The following is a 25,572-nucleotide window of genomic DNA, read 5'->3' as shown; positions in this document are numbered from 1 at the left end:
TCTCAAAGGGAAACTTAGCATTATTTCTGCAATCATCTTCATGTATTTTGTCTCACACTGAACCATAAACATATTCCAGCAGTCATCTTCATTTTTATTATAGTTTCATTGAACTATAGCCTTATTCTATCCATCATTTTTGTACTCCTTTTCTCATACTGAAACTTTGCCTTATTCCAGAGGTCATCTTCATGCCTCCTTTCTCAAAACAAATGCTATCCTTATTCCAGTGGTCACCTTCCTGCTTACTATCTCACACTGAATACTACCCTTATTTTAGTAGTAACCTTCATCCTTATTGTTTAGGTCTTACCTTTATCCTTATCCCAGCTGTCAACTTCTTGCTGGCAGTCTCACACTGAAGTGTAACATTATTCCAGTAGTGTCCTTCTAGCTCTCTGCTGCACATTGAACCTTAACATATTCCAGCTGTCATCCTCATGGTTTTCGTCTCACACAGGATCTTAACCTTTACCAGAATTCATCATAATGCTTGTTGAACGTTTACCTTGGCTTATTTCAGAATCATCCTTATACTTTTTGCCTCATACTTTGAACACTGACATTGTTTCAGCAGTCATCATTACACTTGAAGTCTCACATGCGATCTTAACTTTTCCAGTGGTCATCTTTATGTTTGTTGTGTTATACCTAACTTCACCTTTATTCTAATGTTCACTTTCATGCCTTTTATAGTAGTCATTTTCATTTTCATGCTTGTGGTCTCTTAATGACCTCAACCTTTGTATTACTCTGTCCTCACACTGCTATAAAGAAATATCTGAGACTGGGTAATTTATAAAGAAAAGAGGTTTAATTCACTCTTGCTATGCTTTAGCAAAGAGACTGGTGGCATTCTGTCCCTGCCCTAGACATCTGTGGAGCTTTGCATTTGAGAGAGATGACATAGGGTATCTGGCAGAAGAAATTTCTAAGCAGCAAAGCATTCAAGATATGACCTGGCTTTTCCTGAAAGCGTACAGTTATATGTGTTCACAGAGATGATTTAAAATAGGAACTTACATTTAAAAGGGAAGCAAAGCATAAATGTTTGAAAAATTTGCAGCCTGACCATTTGGTAGAAAAGAAAATCCCATTTTTGGGGGAGGAATTCAAGCTGGCTACAGAAATTTGCATAAGTAACAAGGAGCCAAATGTTAACAGCCAAGACAATGAAGAAAATGTCTCCAGGGCATATCAGAGATCTTGAAGGCTGCCTTTCCCATCACAGGCCCAGAGGCCTAGGAGGAAAACATGGCTTCATGGGCTGGGCCAAGGGCCCCATTGCTCTGTGCCACTTCAGGACTTGGTGCCCCGTGTCCCAGTCGCTCCAGCTCCAGCTGTGGCTAAAGGGGGCTAAGGTACAGCTAGGGCCATTGCTTCAGAGGGTGCAAGCCCAAAGCCTTGGTGGCTTCCACTTGGTGTTGGGCCTTCAGGTGCACAGAAGACAAGAGTTGAGCTTTGGGAACTTCTGCCTAGATTTCAGAAGATGTATGGAAATGCCTGGATGTCCAGGCAGAACTGTGCTGCAGGGGCAAAGCCCTCATAGAAAACCTCTACTAGGGCAGTGTGGAATGGAAATATGGGATTGGAACCCCCACACAGAGGCCCCACTGGGGCACTGCCTAGTGGGGCTGTGAGAAGAGGCCCACTATCTTCCAGACCTCAGAAAGGTAGATTCACTGATAGCTTGCACCATGCACCTGGAAAAGCCTCAGGCATTCAATACCAACTCATGAAGGCAGCCATGGAAGCTGTACCCTCTAGAGTCAGAGAAGCAGAGCTGCTCAAGGCTGTAGGAGCCCACCCCTTGCATCAGCATGCTTTTGATAATGAGACATGGAGTCAGAGGAGATCATTTTGGAGCCTTAACATATAATGACTGCCCTGCTGGGTTTCAGACTTGCATGGGGCCTGGGCCCCTTTTTTTGGCCAATTTCTCCTACTTGAAATGGGAACATTTATGTAACTGTAATACCCAAGATACCCCCATTATATTTTGGAAGTAATTTGCTTTTGATTTTACAGGCTCATAAGCATAAGAAGGGCCTTGCCTTGTCTCAGATGAGACTTTGGACTTGAACTCTTGAGTTAATGCTGGAATGAGTTAAGACTTTGGGAGACTGTTGGAAAGGCATGATTTGTTTTGAAATATGAAAAAGACATGAGATTTGGGAGGGGCCAGGGGTGAAATAATATGGTTTGGCTCTGTGTCCCCACACAAATCTCATCTTGAATTGTAATCCCCATGTGTTGAGGGAGGGGCCTTGTGGGTAGTGATTGGACAATGGGGGCAGTTTCCCCCATGCTGTTCTTGTGATAATGAGGGCATTCTCAGGAGATCTGGTTGTTTGATAAGTGTCTACCATTTGCCTTCTGCACTCTCTCTCCTGCTGCCTTCTGAAGAAGGGTACTTGCTTGCTTCTCCTACCTCTTCCACCATGATTGTAAGTTTCCTGAGGCCTCCTCAGCCATGTGGAACTGTGAGTCAATTGAACCTCTTTTGTTTACAAATTACCCAGTCTCAGGTAGTATCTTTATAGCAGGGTGAGAACAGACTAATACACACCCCCAATTACAGTACTAACATTAAAGATTATTGATCACAGATGACCATAACAGATATAGTAATAATGAAACAAATTGATACACTGTGAGAATTACCAAAACGTGACAAAGAGACACAAAGTGAGCACGTTTTTGCCACAAATCTGGGTTGTGACAAATCTGCAATTTGTCAAAAACGCAGTATCTTTAAAACACAATAAAGTGAGGCACAATACAACAAAATCCCTGCATACATATCTCACATTTTCTTCATCCATTTATCAGTCTATATACACTAAGATTGATTTTATATCTTAGCTATTGTGAAAAGTGCTCAAATGAACATGGTAGTGTAAATATCTCTTTGGGATACTGATTTTAATTAAATATATATGCAGAAGTGGTATTGATGGATCAGATAGTAGTTCTATTTTTAATTTTTTGAGAAATCTCAATATTGTTTTCTATAATGGCTGTACCAATTCACATTCCCACCTAGAGTATAGAAGGGTTCTTTTTTCTCACATCTTCACCAACACTTGTTATCTTGTTTTGTTGTTGCTGTTGGATAACAGCCATTCTAACAGGTGTGACATGATATCTCATTGTCATTTTAGTTTGCATTTTCCTGATGATTAGTGATGTTGAGCATATACCCATTAGCTATTTGTAGGTCTGTTTTCTAAATGCTTTAGTGTCTGTTTCCCAGTTGTTCATCTTACCAGATGTTATATCTGCTTTAAAGATATTACCACTCTCTACTGCTGTGTAACAAACCACTCCAAAGTTCAACAGTGTAAAACAGTAGTTATATTATTATGCTTTCAAATTATGTGAGTTAGGAATGTGGACAGGGCACAGGGGGATGGCTCTTCTCTACCCAAGATATGTAGGGCCTCAGCTAGGATGACTCAAATGTTTTGGGGTTGCAACTGCTAGAGCTGAAGGATCCACTTCTAAGACAAAATGAGATGGCCGAGGTGGCTGAAGAACAAGCTCAGTTCAGAATAACCACCAGACAGCCTACAGGTACCTCTCCATATTGATCAGACTTCCTACATGGGATCCAAGAGCAAGTGCTTCTACTGAACAAGATGGAAGCTACAACATCTTTTATGACCCCACCTCAGAAGTAACAGAGTATCACTTATTCCTTTAGTAGCAGTCTCAAGCCTGCCCAGATTCAAGGGCAGGGGACAGAGACTCCATTTTCTATGGGAAAATAATTTGAGGGTATACTTTAAAATTCCCACAACAGGTAAAGAAATCAAGACTTGGAGACTTTGTCAAGGTCATTTGTTTGGTAAACATAGAACTTCTCAGTGTTAATTATACCATCTCTCTGCTTGAAAATGGAGGAATTGGGGTTAAGAATTGTACACTTCTGGTCGGGCACGGTGGCTCATGCCTGTAATCCCAGCACTTTGGGAGGCCGAGGCAGGCAGATCACTTGAGCCCAGGAGTTCGAGACCAGCCTGGCCAACATGGTGAAATCCTATCCTACTAAAAATACAAAAATTAGTCAGCCATGGTGGCGGGCACCTGTAATCCCAGTTACTTGGGAGGCTGAGGGAGGGATAATTGCTTGAACCCAGGAGACAGAGGTTGCAGTGAGCCAAGATCATGCCACTGCACTCCAGCCTGGGCGACAGAGCAAAACTTCGTCTAAAATATATACATACACACACACACACACACACACACACACTTCTTTTTCTCTTCCCTATTCCCTATACCCATGTGTGTGTGGGGTGTGTGTGTGTGTGTTACAGCAGCATGTAAGTAACATCTTAGGAAAAGGGACTCTAGTCTTCCCAAGATGAATTGTACTTCTCGGGAGATAAGGCAGTACAAGTGTTTCCTTTCACTCCAGGTTAAGATGAAGGGCCTCTAGTTCTTCACTGCTCACCCTCTATTTTCATAGGAAAGGAATCTAGTTGAGAAGAGGTGGCTGAAGAATTACTGTAGAATACACTTCAAAGTAGAGGTAAACAGATCTCTTCTAGGGCCAACAGGTAAGGTCTGATTTTCAGGAAAGACCTCACATTTTAGAGTTTTGAAGTTATCTTCAGTAATTAATACATTTATATTCTTGTATTAGGTGATAAAGATGTTCATTAAATGTAAATATTTAAAATATATCAATATTTTAGTATTTTTTACTATCTTAGAATTCTTAGGAAATGTAAACTTAGGTCTTGCTAGAACTCTGAGAAGTCCTTTCTGACAAGGCACAAAAAGCTGGATAGAGGCTAACCTATATATCACTCCAGGAGAAAGAGATTTACCACCACTTCCAATCCCAGTGGTTAAAGTCTCAGGGATTAGGAACTGAGTAAACTGATTATCAATGCTAAGGAGAGGCTAAGAGATGAGCCCTCTTACCAATCCATTTCACATCTGTTACAGAGGACTATTAAAGAAGCAGGGGGCTGGGCCCAGACTAATCACAATGTAGCAAAACCAAAAATTAAGAGGAAAATGGCAGCGTTGTACATCTCTTAAGTCAAAGAGGAATTATAATGAAAACAAACAACAATTTTGAAATAATTAATAAGAACATTACATATAAAAGTTATGATGTCCAAAGCCATAAAGAGAAGAAATCTATAGCTTTAAATGCTTTTATCATTAAACTACAAAGAATGAGAATATAACATGGGGGATATTTATTGAAAGCTTACAGTGTGTAGGGCCAGAGCAAAATATATTTCATTTAATCTTCATAGTACTTTTGAGGTAGGTACTGTATTTTCCCCTTTATAATAGCTAGGAGGTAGGTACCATATTTTGCCCTTATCTTTTTGAAATGCTCAGAAGTACAATTAGGCATAGAAGTATAATTATCCATGTAATGTTCTAAATATGTTATCTGTTTCCAAGAACTATTTCACGTGTTTCTTGATTCAATGCCACAAATATGTATTAATTCTTATATATAGGGCACTGTAAAAAAGAATATTAGACATTCTCTAACTTGTAAAAATCTAGTCAAGTATACTTGATATAAATGAGAGGGAGGATACAACTCATATTATGATTGCAACTAACCCTACTAGCCAAAAATGGACTATATTAAATGCTAAAAATGATGCATAATCACAGTGCCATGGTTGCAGAGAGAAAAGCGATTCCAACTTGGGATGAGGACAGGAGTCAATTGCCATGCTTGTTGCCACTGTTCAGGGAAGAAGCTCTAAGTTGTTCAAAAAATTAATTAGTGCAAGTGAAGCAGGAAGAGCACATACATTTCTGCTTTATTAAAATATTGCATAAATACAGAGCAGTTGGGCACATCCATTCTAAGGCACTGTTCTGGTTTGAATGCAATTCCACAAGAGAGAAAAGAGAAGCCATCACATTCTGTATTTTTCATCTCTACATTCGGACTCCTCCCATATTATACGTTTATTGCTACTGGGATATCAGTTTGAGCCCCAGACTTACAGCAGCATCACACAAGGACCTGGATGACAAGAATTAAAGATACATCCTAGGTCTAGCAATTGGTATAATTGGCACTTAATTACAAACTCTCTTGCATTTTTCTCCACCTGTTTCCCAACTCTTGTTTAACTAAAAATATTATAAAATCTTTATGAGCCTGATCCATGAATTACATTTCTTTACTAGCTTCCACTAAGCCTAGAACAGGACTAGGACTAGTTAGGCACATAGTAGATACCCCCAAAGTACTTACATCACTTTTGAGAACTTCAAAGGAATAGAAGAGATATACTTTCCCTAATTGTAGTTTAAGGAAAGAATGACTGAGTATCTTCATAAAGGGAAAATGCTTGAATGTCCTATTTCTTGTATTTTATAACAAGGAACTAGGCTCAATGAATATTTTCATGTTTTAACAGGTTTAACTGACAATGAGAAGTCTTCCCTTGCTTTGGGAATTTGAGCTGTTACCATGATTACATGAGAACATTTATATAAGTAGCAACGTGTGTGCGTGTGTGTGTGTGTGTGTGTGTGTGTATGTAATTATAAGTAAAATTCAAAGAGGTTGAGAATCACTGGGCAACTTATAAATTATCTGAATTAGTGATCCTCATCTTCTTAAAATGATATGTGTATATACATATGTGTGTGTGTGTAAATATAAGTAAAATTCAAAGAGATTGAGAATCACTAGGCAACTTAAAAATTATCTGAATTAGTGACCCTCACCCCCTTGAAGTAGTATGTATGTATATGTGTGTGTGTGTCTCTGTGTGTGTTATACAAATTCATATATATTTTAAGAATTTTTCATAACACCGTTAAAACAACTGGAGATAACTAGGCTTGGGAGCAACTTAACTATACTGATAGCTATAGAAATATCTGTTTAAGGCAGTGTGTTCCAAGAGACATTTGCAGATTATTAGTTCTGTAGCTTATTATTGGGTATATGAAAAAGGTTTTGGGGTCAAATAAGTTTGGAAAACATTGAGCCAAAAGAGGTGCTTTTTCTCTCCTTTCTAGAAGACCTCTCAGAGATTCTCACATGCTGATGTGCACTATGAATCTAAGAAGGCGAAACAGCAGGAAGCAATTCCCAAATATATTTGCAGAATATCTAGCAGAACTAAGTATTCTATGACACACACATATGGAGACACTAAATTAAAGAATGGGTAAAATTTTAAAAAGCACTGAAAGACACATGATTGAATACCAAAGGAGAGTGAAATACCAAAGGAGAGCAAAAGACCCTGGTTCTTCAGTCAATCACAATTAAATTAGATCCTGCTTGCATAATTTCAACTGCCAAATGGATTCTTCCAGACATAGAGCTTACTTATTCTGTGAACAAAATAAATTACCAGATTAATACTCTGCTTTTAGCAGCATTACCACAGACTGCTGACTAAGCAGACTAGCAAACTTTGCAAAATTCAAAAGTAAAGGTTAAAATCTTAATTTCTTTAAACATAAAAAATTTCAGTAGAAATAACCCAGTTCTTACCAGGCAAATGACATCCCCTTCATCCTTGTGTTCCTGACACATTTTTATTGTTTGACAAAATTCACTGTCTCCTTTCTTGCCACATGGGACACATCTAAAGCTTTGAATGAATATAATCATCTTTAATAATGACAGCAGAATAACTATAGTACTGCTATAATCAATACATCTGATAGACATGTTTATCCACTATATTGACCCTACCTCTAAAAGGATTGTCATAATTTATATGCTTTATGTTTACACCTATGATACAGTTGCCTTGGAACACAAAATTTTTCATTGTAATTAAAAAAAGAAGAGTTGTGCTGACAGAAGAAATCAAATCTAAGAAAATCACAAGAATAGATAAATACTCTAAAATTCATATAGCTTGGAAGATGGGTTTTAAAACTAGCAAAAAAAAAAGAATAGCTGTCTATCTTATAAGCTTAAACAAAAGCTTCCAAGACAAACAGCCTGCTGCAGGTTAAGATTTTTTTTGAGTTAGTGTCAATTTGTGTAGGACCTGTTTCAGCGATTCTTAAATAAGTCCTCTAAAGTGAGTGACCTGGTGCATAATAAGGCCAGCTCTCTGTCTGAAGCTTTTAGAACAATGAGTACACTTGTACGGCTTCTCCCCTGTGTGGATTCTTAAATGAATAACGAGGCTTGGTCTCTGTCTAAAACTTTTCCCACAATAATTACACTTAAAAGGTCTCTCTTCAGTATGCGTTCTCTGGTGCAAAGTAAGAGCTGTCAGTCGACTAAAACTTTTCCCACAATTATGACATCTATGAGGTTTTTCACCTGTATGAGTTTTCAGATGTCTTTTAAGACTTGATCCATGACAAAAACTTTTCCCACACTCAAGACATTTATATGTTTCTTCTTCAGAATGGGTTCTCTGATGCCCTATAAGATGTGACCGCCGAGTGAATCGCTTTTTACATACAGTGCATTCATAGGGTCTCTCCCCTGTATGAAGTCGTTGGTGTCTATAAAGATCTGAACTACGAAGGAATCTTTTCCCACATTCAGGGCATTTGTGAGGTTCTTCTCCTGAATGAATTCTCTGATGCCCAGTAAGTTGTGACTTTCGAGCAAAACATTTTCCACACTGAGGACATCGGTGAGGTTTCTCTCCTGGACTCTTTTTCTTATGGGGTTTGGGGTTGAGAGGTTCTTCCAAGTTGGAGTTCTCAGGTGTCTCTCCCAGAGTGGGGTTCTGCTGATCTACCAGTTTTGCTAAATCTGTCTGTAAATCCTCTGGGGGGGGTTCCCATTGATTTTCTAATTGTACATAGTCTTTTTGCAAAATGGGACCCTGGAGAGCATTCCCCTCTAAAGTTACAATAAATGGATACATAGTCTCCATTTTTTTCTGTTTTGAAGTATCTTCTTCATTTTCTATCCCAATCTCAAAACCTGAGAAAAGAAATAGAAACTGCAGATGATATTGTGTTCCATGGAGAAAAGAAAGTGAAGGAAAATGAAGAGTTATGTTAAACCAGTGGTAGGAACATAGAAATTCCTAAATAGAATTCCAAACTCTGTATCTTTATTTAGGTTAAATTTTTCTTTTTTTTTTCCCCTAGTATATCAAAGAACAATTACTTACCTATCTTGGAATCAAGTAATTGTTTCATTTCTTTAGAATCCTGTAATTCCTTCACCCATGGCTCTTCTCTATTCTCCAATGAGAAGTTCATGTCAAGTTTCGGTAATGGATATCCTGGCCAGAAGAAAGATGGGAAGCATTACAGTTTGGTTCATCAAAGGTTTTTCCAAAATTTAGGCTGATTTCTTGGACACATAGCCTCTTAGTATCTACTTCCTACTCCATTACTATTACTTCACCTAAGTCTCTTACAACAGTCTTTTCTTTAAAAGATAAGAGCAAAATGAAAATGAGGTTGTGTTCAATTCAAAGCTATTCTCTAATCTATGGAAGGTGAGTGAATAAATTGTGTGCTGAAATCAATGCACTAAATCATTTCAGCATCTATTTTGATACTAGATTTGCTTAGGTTAGAGCTAAAATATGAAATAAATGTCATAAAGTGTTGCCATATTAATACTGGAAAACACTGCTATTGAGTGCTAAATGAAGAGAGAGAGGTGAAAGTAGTAGTTAAAGTGTTTACTGGAAAATTTTCAGTGGAGTCTTTTGAATTTAAATGAAAATTGAACTGGGTTGAACCTAGCAAAAGCAGTATTTATGTTGGTTTCAGCTAAAGTCTAAAAGTGGATTCTTTTAAAATTAGCCCAAATGACTCATACAGGTAAAAATGACTATTAGCCAAAATGACTACAAAATAGTATTTCAAAGTGTCAATCTAAGGACAGCCAGGTGAAGTTTCTAACCACTCACTCTCCCCTTGTCTGACCACCCCTCTCCTCATTGACAGCTGGTATTGCTTACATCCTCTTTTCTGAGCCCCTTCTTCTCCTCCTTTATCTCTGGTCAAGTTTACTGGTCTTCAGTGAAATGTAGGCTGTAAATTACTAATTTGATATCTAAATGTAGGCTGATGTTTAAATATTAGTATTATTAAAATGACATTAGGAATTTATTTTGACTAATGTTAATCTGAAGGAAAATTTAAATTCCAGAACATTATATTCAAGGCAGAGGAAGTGGACTAAAACATCTCATTTTAGTTTTTCATGAACAAAAATTTCCTTTTCAAGATTAAGAAACAAAAGCTGAATTTCAAATAAAAGTGCTATTTAAATTCACTATTTTGTTTTCATTTGGATTTCAAAGCTAAGAGTGAAATTACAGGGTAATATGAAACAGGCCAAATAAAATTGAAGGTAATAGATCAAAAGAAAGCTGCTGTGAAGTAAAAGATGGAGTTTCAATTGAAACTTGGAATAGGAGAGAATAGCAAAGGCTTAGATACAAAATACTGACTTATAATCTAAATGCATGGTAATCTGAATCCACATGACAAAGCAGCATAAGTAAAAATAAATATGTAATGAGAAAAGACAGTATAAATGAAAATTACCACTTCTTTCTTTTGTTAAAAGATGTAAAAGGCAACTGTATAAAAATATGTATATAGTGTATTGCTGGGCATACAACATAGAGAAATGTAATATATTTCCCAATAACAGCAGAAATGAGGTGGGTAAGAGCAAAGTGTATGGGACTAAAGAAATGACTCCAGTTGGTGATTCAAATCCACAGGAACAAATGAAGAAAACCAGAAATGATAAACAATGTTAATATAACAAAAGTTATAATATATATTTTCCTTTCTTCTTTCAGCTTCTTAAGAGTCGTAAAATTATATAAAGCAATAATTATAACAATGTATTCTTGGGTTTAAAACATTTTTGATGTAATATATATGATAGTAATATCACAAAAAGGGGGAAAGGGAACAGAGCTACATAGGAGAAACATTTCTATATCTCACTAGCATTAAGTTAGTATAACTCTGAAACCAATGATAAGATGTACATGGTAAATCCTAGAGCAACCACCAAAGAAACAAAAGTAGTAAAATTATTAAAGTAAAATATTACATGAGGAATATTTACTTAATGAAAAAGAAAGCAGTAAAAGAGGGATAGAGGAACAAAAAAGACTTGAGGCATATAGAAAACAGAAAGCAAAATGGCAGATATAAATCTAACCACATCAAAAATGAAATTAAATGTAAATAGATTAAATGATTTAATCAGAAAGCAGAGAAGGTCTGACTGGATTGAAAAGATCCAACCATATACTGTGTATAAGAGGTATCCTTTAGATTCAAAGATACAAATAGATTGAATGTAAAGGGATGGAAAAAGATATATCATACAAGTAGCAACCACAAGACAGCCAGTCAAAAGAGACATTAAAACAAACAAAAAAACTCATTACTAAGATATACAGGATCATTTTATAATGATAAAAATATTAATCCATCAGGAAGATATAACAATTATAATCATGTATGCACTTAATTTCTGAGTACTAAAATATGTAAAACAAAACCTGACAGAAATAGTACAAGAACCAGATAATTCAACAATAGTAGTTGGACACTTCAATAACTCCTTGCACTAACAGATAGAAAATCTAGGCAGAAGATCAATAATACAAGACAAAGAAAATACTATAAACCAACTAAACATAACAGAATAGAAATGAGAATCCAGCAATAAATCCATATATCTGTCCTGTGGTCAACTGATTTTGACAAGGGTTTCAAGGATATTCAATATAAAAAGAATAGCCTTTTCAACAAATCATGTTGAGACACTTGGACGTCTCCATGGGAAAAAAAAAATATTATTTGGACCTCTACTTTGCACCCTATTAAAAATTAATGAAAAATAGATCAAAGTCTTAGATGTAAGAGCTAAAATCATAAAACTGTTAGATGAAAACACAGGGGAAAATGTTCGTAACCTTGGATTAGGCAATGATTTCTTAAATCATCAAAAGGGCAAACAACAAAAGAAAAAACAATTACATTTGACTTCATCGAAATTAAAAAAATCTTTTGGGCTACAAAGAACACTATCAAGAAAGTGAAAAGACGGCCTACAGAATGGGAGAAAATATCGGCAAATCATATGTCTAATAAGGGACTTTTATCTAGAATACACAGTTGACCATTGAACAACATAGGTTTGAACTACACAAATGCACTTATAGGCAGATTTTCTTCCACCTCTGCCACCCCTGAGACTAAACTCTCCTCTATTTTGTTGATCTACATGTCTATTCTTATGGAAGTACCACACTGTCTTAGTTCATTTGTGTTGCTATAAAGACCTTTATAATGATCCACTTCCACATAATGGATAGTAAATATATTCTCTGCCTTATGATTTTCTTAATAACATTTTCTTTTCTCTAGCTTATTTATTGTAAGAATACAGTATATAACATATGAAATATGTGTTAATTGACCACTGATGTTATCAGTAAGGCTTCCAGTCAAACAGTAGGCTATTAGTAGTTAAATGTGGGGGAAACAAAAGTTATGTATATGGATTTCCAGCTGCACAGTAAGTCAGCACCGTTAACCCCCACATTGCTCAAGGGTCACCTGTATAAAGAACACAGACAGTTCAATAATAAAAAGACAAATAATTCAATTAAAAATGGGCAAGGGAACTAAATAGATCTATGAAAATATACAAATGACCAATAAGCACATGAACGCATGTTCAGCATTGTTACTCTTCAAAGAAAGAAGAGTATCAAATCCACAATCAAAACCACGATGAGTCACTATTTCATACCCATAGGATGGCTAGAATAAAAATGTCAAATAATAATAATAAATGTCGCCCAGGATGTGAAGAAATAAGAGTGCTTGTACCCTGCTGGTGGGAATGTAAAAGAGTACAGCCAGTTTGTAAAAGTTGAGAAGTTCCTGAGAAGTTTAAACATAGAGTTACCATATGACCTAGCAATTGTGCTCCCAGGTATATACCCAAGAAAAATGAAAACATATATAAATACAAAATGTCATACTCAAATTTTTATAGCAGCATAATTCATAATAGCCAAACTATAGAAACAATCTAAACGTTCATCAGCTGTTGAATGAATAAACAAAATGTGGTATAACATCACAATGGACTATTCAACCATAAATAGGAATAAAGTATTGATACATGTTACAACAAAGTTGATCCTTGAAAATATGCTCAGTGAAAGAAGTTAGTCATAAAAGACCACATATTGTATGATTTCATTGATATGAAATATCCAGAAGAGGCAAATCTACAGGGACAGAAAGTAAATTAGTGGTTGCTTCGGAGTGGGAGAGATGGGGGCCAAGAGGTGATAGCTAAAGGGTACAGGGTTTCTTGTTGAGGTGATGAAAATATTCTAAAATTGACTGTGGTGACAGTTGTACATATTGTGAATACACCAAAAAACATTAAATTGTACACTTCAAAGGGGTGACAATATATGGTATGTGAATTATATTTCAATAATGCTACTTAAAAAAAGATGTAAATGTAGAAAAAAACATTTAAATATTGACATCATTAAATGATATTAACAAATTAGTTTGGCTAACATTAATCTGAAGTAAAATTTAGATTTCAGTACATTATATCAAATCCTAGGAAGTAGTGTAAAATACTTTATTTCATATTTTCACAGGGAAAAAAACAATAGATTTTAGATTAAGAAATATAAAATACACTTCCAATAAAATGTTTCATAAACTCACTATTTTGTTAACAATGCTTGGATTTAAACCCAGGAGTGGGATAATTGAATGATGTGGTGGAACAGGCCCCCCCAAAAAAATAGAAATTATACATTTAAAAAATAAGAGTAGAATTGGATTGTTCGTAACACAAAGGATAAATACTTGAGGAGACAGATACCCCATTTACCATGATGTGATTATTATGCAATGCATGCAATGTATTAAAACATCTCATGTACCTCATAAATATATACACCTAGTATGTACCCACACAAATTAAACAAAAAAAATTTTTAAGTTAGTGGAAAAAATAAACTGGAGTTCATTGATTAAAGCTGCCATCAAGTAGAAGGGAGAAGGAATTGAAACTGGGGAGAGCAGCAAGTAGCAAAGACTTAGGATGGTAGAAGCCTGGAGGCCCAGGAGATTTCAATATGAAAGCCAGAAAAACAGTTTTGGGAATGACAGGAATTGTTCGTATGGCTATTCTCATCTTACAGAGCACAAACTTGAAACTCTTAAGGTTATAGATTTCATCAAATATCACTTCAAAACCAGGCCCAGACACCTGCTCCTTAGGTAAAAGAAGCTCTATGACCTAGTTGAAGGACTAAATGTAGCCCTGGAAGCAGAATCTGGTACCCATGAGATCTAAGGGCAGCTGCGTCTCATGGGCCTCTCATGGGCCTCCCATATTGGCCCTCAAGTCTAGCTGCTACTTTCTGCACAGCACCAAATTACAGAGATTTGAGTACTTTTGCTTTGGTTCCTTGTCCCCAGCATCATATTCCTGGTGCCGGCTTTCAAAAAGCTTGGCCCCAAACTGGGTGCATCAGGAGTCTCCACACCTTGGATGTGAAAACATGGTGCTCAAACTTGAGCTTCTTCATGGATGTCAACCTAAAGCACTTCTTATATGTGTAGCACACCCCACCCCACCCCTGTTGTCTTGAGTAATATTCAGATACTTCTGGACACTATTATCAGTTTATTTGCATTTCTCAACCTTATTTTCACAGTCCAAGTCAGCTAAAACCAATTCCCATTCACTTTTGACCCATGTCTCACCTTTTAGGTATCAGTTCCCATCCTCTACTCTTACATATTGAATAAAATACCACCACGAATGCTGAATAAAACTGACGCTTACTGAAAGCGTTTCCACAGATATATTTGCCCTTGTCTGTTGGCCAACATAGCGAGAACAGCTATAGCTCTTACATAGCAAAGATAAGTGAAGACGAGCAGAATTTGGCATTCCTATATATTGTGGTGGGAGGATAAACTGGTACAATAATTTCAGAAGGCAATTTGACAATATCTATTAAAGTTTTAAATGCCCATTAATCAATCAATCCCAATTCTAGAAATTTATCATATCAATACCTGCATATATTGTATTCTCCAAATGTTTTCTAGTTTGGCTCTATGGCTTCTGGGTCAAAGTTGAGTGGCAATAAAAAAGCAGGCATTAATGCCTACTTCTGTCAGGGGGCTCTTCTCTTTACCCTCAATGTAAGCTATCTGTAAAGTACTATTATTGGATGAGTGGTTTTACAGTAATAGAAGAAACATTAACTGCTGGTCAGTAAAAAGAGAAGGGCCCTACACTTCACTTCTATGAGCCCCCCTTTTTTTTAGCTCCCACAGGAATGAGAAACACAAAGAAATGATAAATGTTTAAGGTGATAGATATGCTAATTACCCTCATTTGATCATTACACATTGTACACACATATCAAAATATCACTCTGTATCCCATAAATAGGTACAATTATTACATATCAATTAAAAATAAAAGGAAAGGTTGGGTGCGGTGGCTCATGCCTGTAATCCCAGCACTTTGGGAGGCCATGGTCAGGAGATTGAGACCATCCTGGCTAACATGGTGAAACTCTACTAAATATATAAAAAATTAGCCGGGCATGGTGGCGGGCGCCTGTAGTCCCAGCTACTCGGGAGGCTGAGGCAGGAGAATTGAACCCGGGAGGCAGAGCTTGCAGTGAGCAGAGATCGCAACACTGCACTCCAGCCTGGGCGACAGAGCGAGACTCCATCTCAAAAAATAAATAAATGGAAAAAAAGGAGGGCCCTACAGATAGAAACCAAAGCCTGTTACCTTAAATTTAATCATGTCTCCTGGTTTGGAGACCACAGTCTAGAACATTAGTTTTCCAATGACAATACTATATTGCCCAGGATGTTAAACTCATCCTCTGGCTATAACTAAGAGATCCATGATAAGATATATTATATTTGACCAAATTAAGTGAAGAAATTTTACTTAGGAAAAGTTAACTGAAGAAAAAAAAGGAAATCAGTTTTTGATTTTTTTTTTTTTTAAGTAAAAGGCTATTAAGTCCAGGCATGGTTGATTTAAAATCAAAGACATTGTGTCATCCTCCTTGCTTTCTCTTGGATCCTTTGCTCTGGAGGAAGCCTGCTGCCCCATCATAAGGATACTTAGGTAACCTATGGAGAAATTCCTTTGGCAAGGAATTGAGGCATCCTGCCAGTCCCTGCTGACATCTTCACAACTACAAGAGAGACTCTGAGCCATAAACATCTAGTAGACCACTCGTGAATTCCTCTCAAAAACAGTAACATGATAAATACTTTTTCCTTTAAGCTGCTAAGTTTTGGGGATAATTAATTACCCTTCAATAGCTATCCAATGCAAAGAGGGAAAAGCAATTGGAGATTAACAAAGAAGGTGCTTCACTGAATGTTCTCCTCATCCTATACTCAGGCAATGGCTTCATTAAGCCCCATTAGCAAAGACTGTCTCATAAGAGCTTCACTACACCAAGAAATGTCATTACTATAGTTAGGGGTTAGATATTAGCTTATGGTAAATTTTTTGGTATAGTAGAATAATCTGAGGAAGTTTAAGTTATAAGAATCTTCTGATGCTTTCTAGACAGCATTTGTTTGTCCTATATTTTACTTTAAATTTTCATCTCTCATATCCTTCATCACCAAAAAGATGTGATCTTTCACATTTCACAGACATTCCAAATGAAACCTCATCAATTGAAATGAAAAACCCAAGGCTTTGACAACTCAAAATGCAATCCAGTTTTGGTATACAAATTTTGAACTCCATATTTTCAAAGATAAGCATGATATATTTTATGTTTTTAGGACCAGCGTCTCCTTGCTGCTTTTCTTTCTGATTGCAGACATTCTAATATTATTGCTTATCTCTGGCATCAAAGTGTCCAATATGAATTCAAATAAGGGATTTTGTTTTAAAGTTTATGTCTTCCTTAGATCACTTTATATTGTTTACTTAAGTTCTCTTTTAGTTTGCAATGAATGTGTATATGTGTTTTCAGTTATATTACATGAAAAAAATATATATGCACAATTCACATATACTCAACAACCTAATTTTTTGCTGATAGGAAATAGGTTCCAAACGTTAATATAAAATCAATTGACTTCTTCCATTACTTTTGAATTTCTTCTCCACTCAGCTGGCATCTTGTACTTTCCATTCAGTTTACAATAGAACGTATTTCATGTGATACATCAAATATACTTTCGTTTAAAGTAAAGGTTTAAGTAACCTTTAAATAATAGAATAAGCCTTGCAACATTTTCCAAAGCATAATATATCACTTTAAACGGTCATAAGAAAAGGATAATTTCCTGTCCTCCAAATTTGTAATTTTTATCTTTTAATTATATCTATCCTTTGTTAAATATACTAGATTTCCATGTGCTTTAGAGAGCAAAATATTGACACCAGATAAATATTGCTACTATGTGATATCTGTACCTGCAATGTTGACAAAAGGAGCGAATTAACATGCGGAAACAGAATGCAAATACAGAAAGAGTTATACTTCAAATATTACTAGCTAAGTTTTACTACTTGTTCCAGGCATATACACATAAACACAGACTTTTTTTAAGAATTCCTCAATAGACTATGAAATGTAGATGATGTAAAGACTGGAACATAAATGGCAATATTACATAGTTCTGCTTTGACCACAATATGTATACTTGTAAAGTTTTCCTCTTTTGTCACTTTTATTTAAAAATATGCTGGAGACCCACAAGCACCTCATACTCTGTATGTTCAAATCTAAACTCAACTTGACCCGTCGAATCTGATCTTCCTCTTTTGTTTGTCATGTCAGCGAATAATATTACCATCTACCCAGTTGAATGGCCAGAAACCTGGATTCCATCCTTAATCCCTTCTTCTCCATCACCCTGACACCCAGTCAATCACTAAGCTCTGTTATTTCACACCTGTTAAATATCTTTTGAACTATATTTTCACTCCATCATCACTAACATGCCCTTGCTTTAGAACAACATCCTCTCACCTGAATGATGGCAACAACCTCCCAAATGGGGTCCCTGCTTTCAGTGGTATGTACCCATTCCTACTATAGCCAGAATAATCTCCTAAAATGCAAATTTGTGTGTATTGCTCTGGTATTGGAGAACCTCAAAATGGTTCCCCACTTCCCTGATAATCAAGTGTGACTTCTCCATGAGGCTACAAGTTCTTCATGACCTAGGACCTTGCTTCTCTTTCCAGCCTCTTCTATTGCCACTCCCATCCCACTGCTCTTCTATGTCCCTTGCACTGCAGCAGGAGGTCTTCTCTCTCCCTTCAGGACTTTGCACATGCTGTTGCTTTTGATCCCAGCCCTCTCTGCTTCCCATGTACACCACTCCACAGGCTCACTTTGATCCATCCTGTAGGTTTTAATCCAGATCCTCCTTCCTCCAGACTTCCCTCTCAGCCAAAAGTTGGCTAGGTGGCCCTTATCCATGCTCCCGGGCATTCTATTCCTCCCAACACACAATTTACTGTCCGATTTCTGTCACATACAGGACAAAAAGTCCTACCGACATATCTGAATTGTCCACTGAACTGTAATCTTCAGGATGACCAGAGCTGCTTTTCTGCCTTGTATGTTACTGAATCCCCAGGGTCTGGCATGGTGTCTGGCTCCTCAAAGGTGCTCGTAGATAGTGGTCAAATGACTAAATGATATTAATATGATGTGGAAAGGGACATGGTTACTAATCCTGGGTACTGAGCTAGTTATGGATGGATCAGACATTTACATTTTATAACTTGGACAGTTCTTATTTTCATTTCTTATGTGTCTTCTGTGATCTCAGTATTTAACAGTCTCTTGAACATGCCACCATGTTGAAACAGTGCCTGGAGGAGTCAGGGGAGAGGATTCTGGCCACACTTGGGTCAAAGCTTTAATGTGAGGGGTAGAAGAGGTACAGGGAACACTGGGTAAGAAAACCTCAAAGGAGAAGCCGGGTGCAGTGGCTCATGCCTGTAATCCCAGCACTTTGAGAGGCTGAGGCAGGTGGATCACCTGAGGTCAGGAGTTCAAGACCTGCCTGGCCAACATGGTGAAACCCTGTCTCTACTAAAAATACAAAATTAGCTGGGTGTGGTAGTGCATGCCTGTGATCCCAGCTACTTGAGAGGCTGAGGTAGGAAAATCGCTTGAACCTGGGAGGTGGAGGTTGTAGTAAGCCGAGATTGCGCCACTGCACTCTAGCCTGGGCAACAGAACAGGACTCCATCTCAAAAAAAAAAAAAAAAAAAAAAAAAAAAAAAAAACCCCATGGGGAATAAAATATAGGAGCAACTGGACTATGTGATCCTGCTGCCTTTCTCCACTTGGACTTTCTCCCTCTAGAACTAACCCCTGTTGTGTCTGGGCCAGTGATTCTCAAACTTTAGTGTGTATAGCACTCACCTGCAGAGCCTGCTAAACATACACCCCTGGTGTTCATGCTGCGAATGGTCTGCTTACTACAGTTTGAAAAACACTGTAATAGGTACTGATTTAATGAGGTAGATATTTCCTTTAGACTGTGGTAAGTGGTTGATCTTACAGGATCTAATGAGACTATATTACTAAAGTATTAAGTTTGAATAAGGCTCTGATGCCATGAAAGCAACCGAGGCCCTAGGGGCCCACGACATCACAGTTCCTGTTGATTAAAATTGGGCTGAGAAATGAGTCCTTATCCAGAATCCAAACTCCCATAGTTTTCCTGTGTAACATTCTTGATCAAAAGACTCCTTATCAGGGTCATTAGCTTAAAGGGTTCCTAATCCCAGGGTTCTATCCAAAGTACTCTGTTCCCTACTATTCCCAGAGAGATTTTTTTCCTCTTCTTTATCTGAGTGGTCCGTTTCCATTGGGTAATTGGTATTTGTAGCCCAACCCCAACCCTTGAGAATTCCTGAACTCTCAAAACAGAAACAAAAGAAAGGAGAGAAACCCTTGTCTTACCAGGGTCCAGAAAGGGCTGACATTCTCCAGTAGCACCATAGTTCAGCTCTTGTGGCCCTGCCTGTGGGATCCATGCCTCTGCTACTGGGGCCTCCTGGGCAGGTCCCATTACCTGGAGTGCAGGTGCCTCTAGGTGCATGGTTGGTGGTATGTGTGCTGTTCCCACTGGTGCCAGTTCTTCCAAGAGCATGTCATGCATATCAACCTGGGGGAAATGCCAGAACCATCACTCTCAAGTCTAGACCAACAGTGCCCAGTAGAATTGTATGAGAATCATGCATGTAATTTTAAATTTTCTAGTGGCCATATGAATAAATTTTTTAAAAAGTTAAGGCCAATCTTAATAGTACGTATTACTTAATCCAATGCAAACAATCAGGATTTCAACATGTAATCAATATGAACAATTATTAGTGAGATATTTCACCTACTTTTTTCATACCAAGTCTTCTGCATGTGGTGTGTATTTCATACTTACAGCAGATCTCAATTTGCATTGGCCATATTTCAAGGGCTCAAGAGCTGTACATGACTAGTAGTGACTGTATTCAGCAGCAAATGTCTAGACCACATGAAGATAAAATCTTATATAGTAAACAAAACCAAGGAGACAGAGAAAGGAAGGGCAACCACCAACCCAAGTACCCTAGGGAGACAGAAAACTTCAGAAGACTCCTGTTCAGGAGCCCTGAAGCTAACAGCTCCTGCAGAGAACCCCCATAGACAAGATCGGAGTATCCCTGATGCCCATCTGGAAGCTCCTGCTCCCTTTTCCCAAAGATACTGCACTCTCTCAGTCATGGCACTTCTGAAAAGAGGCTTTACATAGTCATTCTGAATGGCAGACAGTGCCATTGTCCCCATGGGGAGTTTTGGATATGCTGACAGGTGGTGGCTATCAGAATTTAATGGAACATAATTTACAATGCAGAATTGTTCCAGGTCCCTACCAAGTGTGGAATGTCCCACTCAAACATTCATGTGAGTAAAAAGAACCTGTCAAGAACCCCACCCTATTGGTCAAATAAGTACAATTGTTTTGTGTTTTTTTGCATAGTTTCAGCACAAATGAAATTTTCTAGGAATGCACTAATGTGAAAAGCAAAGACTACACTGCTTATTGTTCAGATTTACCAAGAGTCATATGCCACTTTGGAAAATCACATGATGAGCAGGAAAACTGTTCATAGTACTTGAGCTTTATCAGTCTGAATTTCTGGCTGTCCCATTCACAATGATTGTAAGCACAGATGCAAGCATCTGACAACTTCATGACGTTCGGTCAGGCCTCAGCATGTATATGTACAAATCCCTATCAATTTGTAACAAACTATGTTTCTTTTCCTTTCTATTCCTTCTAGACTTGATTCAGGGTTGGCAAACTTTATAAAGAGCCAAATAGTAAACATTTTAGGCACTGTGGGGCACATTCACTGTCAATTCTTCTCCTTCTTCCTCTCTTTTTCAATGACCTTTCAACAAGATAAAAACCATTACATACAGAGTACAGATAAACAGGCTAGAATTGGCCTTCAGGCCATTGAGCAATTTACTGATGCTTTGGGTTGACGTATGTGGGTAGATTATGCTATCTATCAATTTCATTTGTGCATAGGAAAGTGGACATTACAAACTATTTGTTATAGAAGGGAAAGAGTCTGATAGAGTTAAAAGCACTGACTCATTTGCTGAGTTCAGCAGAAGAGAAAAAGGAAAAGGACTCTGGAGAAATCTTGAGGCTGGGGAATGACACAGAGACAAATGTGTGGTCTAGTCCCAGCTGCCGCAGCTACTTCCTTTGGACCAATCACAAAGATCCCACATTCTTTTCTTACCTGCTGCTCTGGTATCTCAAGTTCTCTCTGCAAGTCTTCTATCAGTGACACAACTCTTTCTCTATTCTCTGGGCAGTGCTCCCTCACCCAGGTCTCTATCTCTGTGGGCAGGATAGTTAGGAATTGCTCCAACACTAGCAGCTCCAGGATTTGTTCCTTAGAGCGCATCTTTGGCTTCAGCCATTGACAGCAAAGCTCCCAGAGCTTGTTAAATGCTTCATGAGGCCCAGCTGCTTCTCTGTACTGGAACTGCCTGAAGCGCTGACGGAAAACTTCACAGTCAGTATCATACTCTTGAAACACAGAGCCTTGATTCAAGGATGCCTGGATTGCACAACCCAGGGCCACAGCCATCGCCCCCTTCCAGCAGTTTACAGTTTATCTGGAGCCTCACTTCTCAGATTCCAACTCGTTTCTCTCTGAAATCGTTGGGGTGGGAGGGAGCCACCTACAGCTAAGGACAGAAAAAAATGAGAAAGGAGAAACAGGAGTGGTCACAAGAGGGCTTACTTACCTCCGTTAACTTCTTTTTTTTTTTTTTTTTTTTTTTTTTACCAAAGAACCTCCGTTAACTTCTTTACCAAAGACCTAAAGTAGTTCATTATTTTTCTCTTGGTTTTGAGAATCTGATGAGAGCTTCAGACTCACTTCCTAGAAAAATACATATACACGTCCTATTCTGCATCTAGTTTCAAAAGTTTATAAAATCTCAAAGCCTCTAGAATTGTGCTTGCTGTCAAATATGGTAGCCAACAGCCCCATGTGACACTTTAAGTTTAGTCAAAAATTTAGCTTCTCAGTAATATTAGCTAAATTTCAAATGCTTAATAGACTTCATTGCAAAAAGGTCTATTGGACAGCTCTGCTCTAGAATTCCATGGTCTCAGGCTAAGGATCCTGAATTTATTAATAAACGAACCCTTATAGATCTCTTGGCATTTAACCTATTCCCAGTTCAATTCCAATTGTCATGTGTTTCTGAATATATGTAGATCTCAAAAGAAATGGAGAAGGAATACTAACAATACTTCCATAAAACTTTGAAAGTCCATCTAGCTTTAAGTACCCCCTAATGGCCTTCAATCAAAGTGAACTTAGGTAGAGCCATGGTTTGCAAAGGCAGCAAATTGTCCATCTCTCATTCTTGCCCTTACCGAGTCTGCGTAATTCCCCCAGTAACCCCATGCCTTTCCTTCCCCACTTCTCTCCACCACAGCATTCCAAGAGGATTTCCTATGTGAAAAATACACTGCAATAGGGAGGCCATTAGGAATTTGCTATGCATTCTCAACGAGGGATATTGAGTTCATGCTATGTGCCAGATACTGTTCTAAGCATTCCACATATACTAGTCAATTAACCCTCACCCAAGGTTAGGAGCTGGGTACTAGTATTATCCCCTGGACACAGATGAGGGAATTGAGGTTTGAGGCTTAGGGGGATTGAACAACTTGTCTAAGGTCACATGGTAAATGCCAGAGGGAAATGGTGATTATGTCAAAATCTATATTCTCCAGCAATCAAAAGGTCTAAATGTTCTTGGTGTAGTCTTTGAGGTCACAGAGACAGTCATATACATGTTTCTACACGTCTCAAGACCTGTATCTGCCCATGTGCCATGGTTCCTCTCTCTCTGCATGTGCTGAGACAGCTGCTGTAGTTGTTCTTTTCTCTGGAGGGGATTCAAGGGGAAAAAACATACTCATGACTCTCTTCCTACCCAGTCAACCCAAATCAGCACTCTGTCCTTGTATCCCCCTTTACCATGATGGTAGCCTGACTTTAGGAGATCGATTTAGGTATGATAACCTGCTAGCTGTGTGACCCTGACACCCAGTGCCTCTGTTTGTAACAGAAGATAATCATAGCATCTACTTTATAAAATGTTCTGCGTGGATCCAATTGCATGGGAAGCGAATAGCAGCATGCCCAGCACAGAGGAAGCACTCAATTAAAGTTTATTGCTTGTCAGGAGTCATTCCTAGGGGGCCTCTATTTCCCAGAGTCTAGGCACCTAACCGTTGCTGGAGGGCATCCAGGAACTGTGCTGTTTTTGGCTCTGGACCCATCCGTTAATCTGCTCCAGCCTCACAGCTGGCCAGCCCTTCCCTGACTGACCCAAAACCATCCACCACGTCTACCAGGGAATTGACCCTTCGGGTTTCCTTTGATGGACCCTCCCCAGAGAAACGTTCATTTCACTATGGGACCAGTGATTTCTCTCCAAACCCTCTCGTAGAGAATCTACCCTCATGGGGCCTATAAGAAAAGCGATGTGTGTAGAGAGCACTCGAGGAACGGCAAGAGTGACACGTCCCTAAAAAGTCTAAAAGCTGGTTCAAAATCGGATGCTAGTGTCTCGGGCGCGGCCCCTGTTCACTCTTGGGTGACGAGGTCCCGCCACCTGAAGGGGAGCTCCCAGCCCAGAAGGACTCCCGGGAAGGCCCGGTCGGGTCGCAGGGAGTGGCGGCGGGGACCCTGGCCGGATAGGGGCCCGCCGCCCACCACTCCTTCCCGCGCCCGCCGTCCGGGGCACAGCTGGAATCACCCAGTTGGCATGGTCCCGGCCAGGGAAAGGAGCCCCGCTACCCGCGCCCGCGCCCCAGGGAACGGCCACGCCCTCTGGCCGCTCGGGGACTCACCGCCTCAGCGCCCACGGTTCTCCCAAGCTCACCGGCAACTGCCCAGGGCGCAGGCGCAGGGCTGCGCTGCGGACTACATCTCCCGACAGGCCACACGCCGCCCGCCGCGCTGTGCGCCCACAGGGATGCTGACGTGGGAGGGGCTGGGACTCTTCCTGGCTTCGACCAGCCTCAAGCTGTTTTGGAAGGGCTCCCGTTTCCTGTTTAAGCGCTTCTTAGTCCCAGGGTGTTGGGTGGGGTAAACCCCGGGTCGTGATCGAAATGAGCGCTTCTGCTCCTTGAGCCTTGGAGTAACTGGAGCGGGTGGGGACCACCTTTAAATCTGTTATGACACGGTCAGTGATTCTTAAACTTGGCTGTGTGGGGAGAATTTGTAGGGAGAGCTTGTTAAAAAGTCGTGTTTCGGGGCTCCACCCGCTACCCGATGCATTGAATCTCACAGGAACCCGGGGATTCGCATTTTAATAAACTATTCTGGAGATTTTGACTCCGGTCGTCAGCCTGCAGTTCACAGTGGCTTTGGATTTGCTTTTTAGTATCCCCCATCTTCAAGACCTAAGCTTCGATCTCGCGACCCCGCCCATTACCCTCTGCCTTCGATAGCCACAGAAGTCTCTGGGGTCTTAAGGTTTGCCTGCTGGCCCCGCCTCTTGTCTTTCAATTGGTCCCTCGCTGGTCCCGTCCTGGAGCCAAATTTTCTTTTCTGATTGGTCAGCTGCGAGTTGTGGCGAGACCTGATCCAATGGCCGCCTGAAGCAATGGTGTCGTTCGTGAAACGCAGCCCTATCGTTGGTCCTAAGCTGACAAATTGGTCTGTGGACGCCAAACTTCAGTGCTAGGACTTTCTGCGTGTGGACAGGGGGCCTGGTCCTGCGTGGGTCCAAGACAGACAGGAGAAAGCTGCCTGCTTTTGTGCCTCCCGGAGGCCCTGGTGGAAGCGAAACGGGGGCAGGAGCTGCACTGTCCCAAGCCCAGTGAGGCGAAGCTACCGGAGACAGCTCCGCCGGGTCCAAAGTTGGGCTTACCGGCTGGAACTTGAAACCCGGGCATGTCGGACTCCTGCTGAAGCCATCATTCCTCTCTCCTGGCCCTGGGCGCCTTCGCCGGCGGGGACAACTGGTTTCG

The 25,572-nt window shown here is 39.3% G+C and overlaps 1 protein-coding gene across 2 annotated transcripts; it reads right to left on the bottom strand.

The window, feature by feature from the left end:
- Positions 1–5,787: 5,787 nt before the first annotated feature.
- Positions 5,788–24,512, bottom strand: ZNF449 (zinc finger protein 449). Of its 2 annotated transcripts, XM_050776706.1 has the most exons (5): positions 24,448–24,512; positions 21,806–22,259; positions 19,971–20,175; positions 9,108–9,221; positions 5,788–8,914 (listed from the first exon to the last, which is right to left on the bottom strand). In XM_050776706.1, exons 2-5 carry the CDS (start codon positions 22,157–22,159, stop codon positions 8,031–8,033), a joined length of 1,557 nt encoding a protein of 518 aa, XP_050632663.1. In that variant the 5' UTR covers positions 22,160–22,259; positions 24,448–24,512; the 3' UTR covers positions 5,788–8,030. The 2 variants fall into 2 exon arrangements, with proteins under 2 accessions (XP_050632663.1, XP_050632664.1); XM_050776707.1 differs by lacking the exons at positions 21,806–22,259; positions 24,448–24,512 and adding an exon at positions 20,402–20,506.
- Positions 24,513–25,572: the final 1,060 nt, after the last annotated feature.

This window comes from Macaca thibetana, chromosome X, assembly GCF_024542745.1.
Source record: "Macaca thibetana thibetana isolate TM-01 chromosome X, ASM2454274v1, whole genome shotgun sequence".
Classification (NCBI taxonomy): Eukaryota; Metazoa; Chordata; class Mammalia; order Primates; family Cercopithecidae; genus Macaca; species Macaca thibetana.
This window is presented reverse-complemented; position numbering and strand designations above follow the sequence as displayed.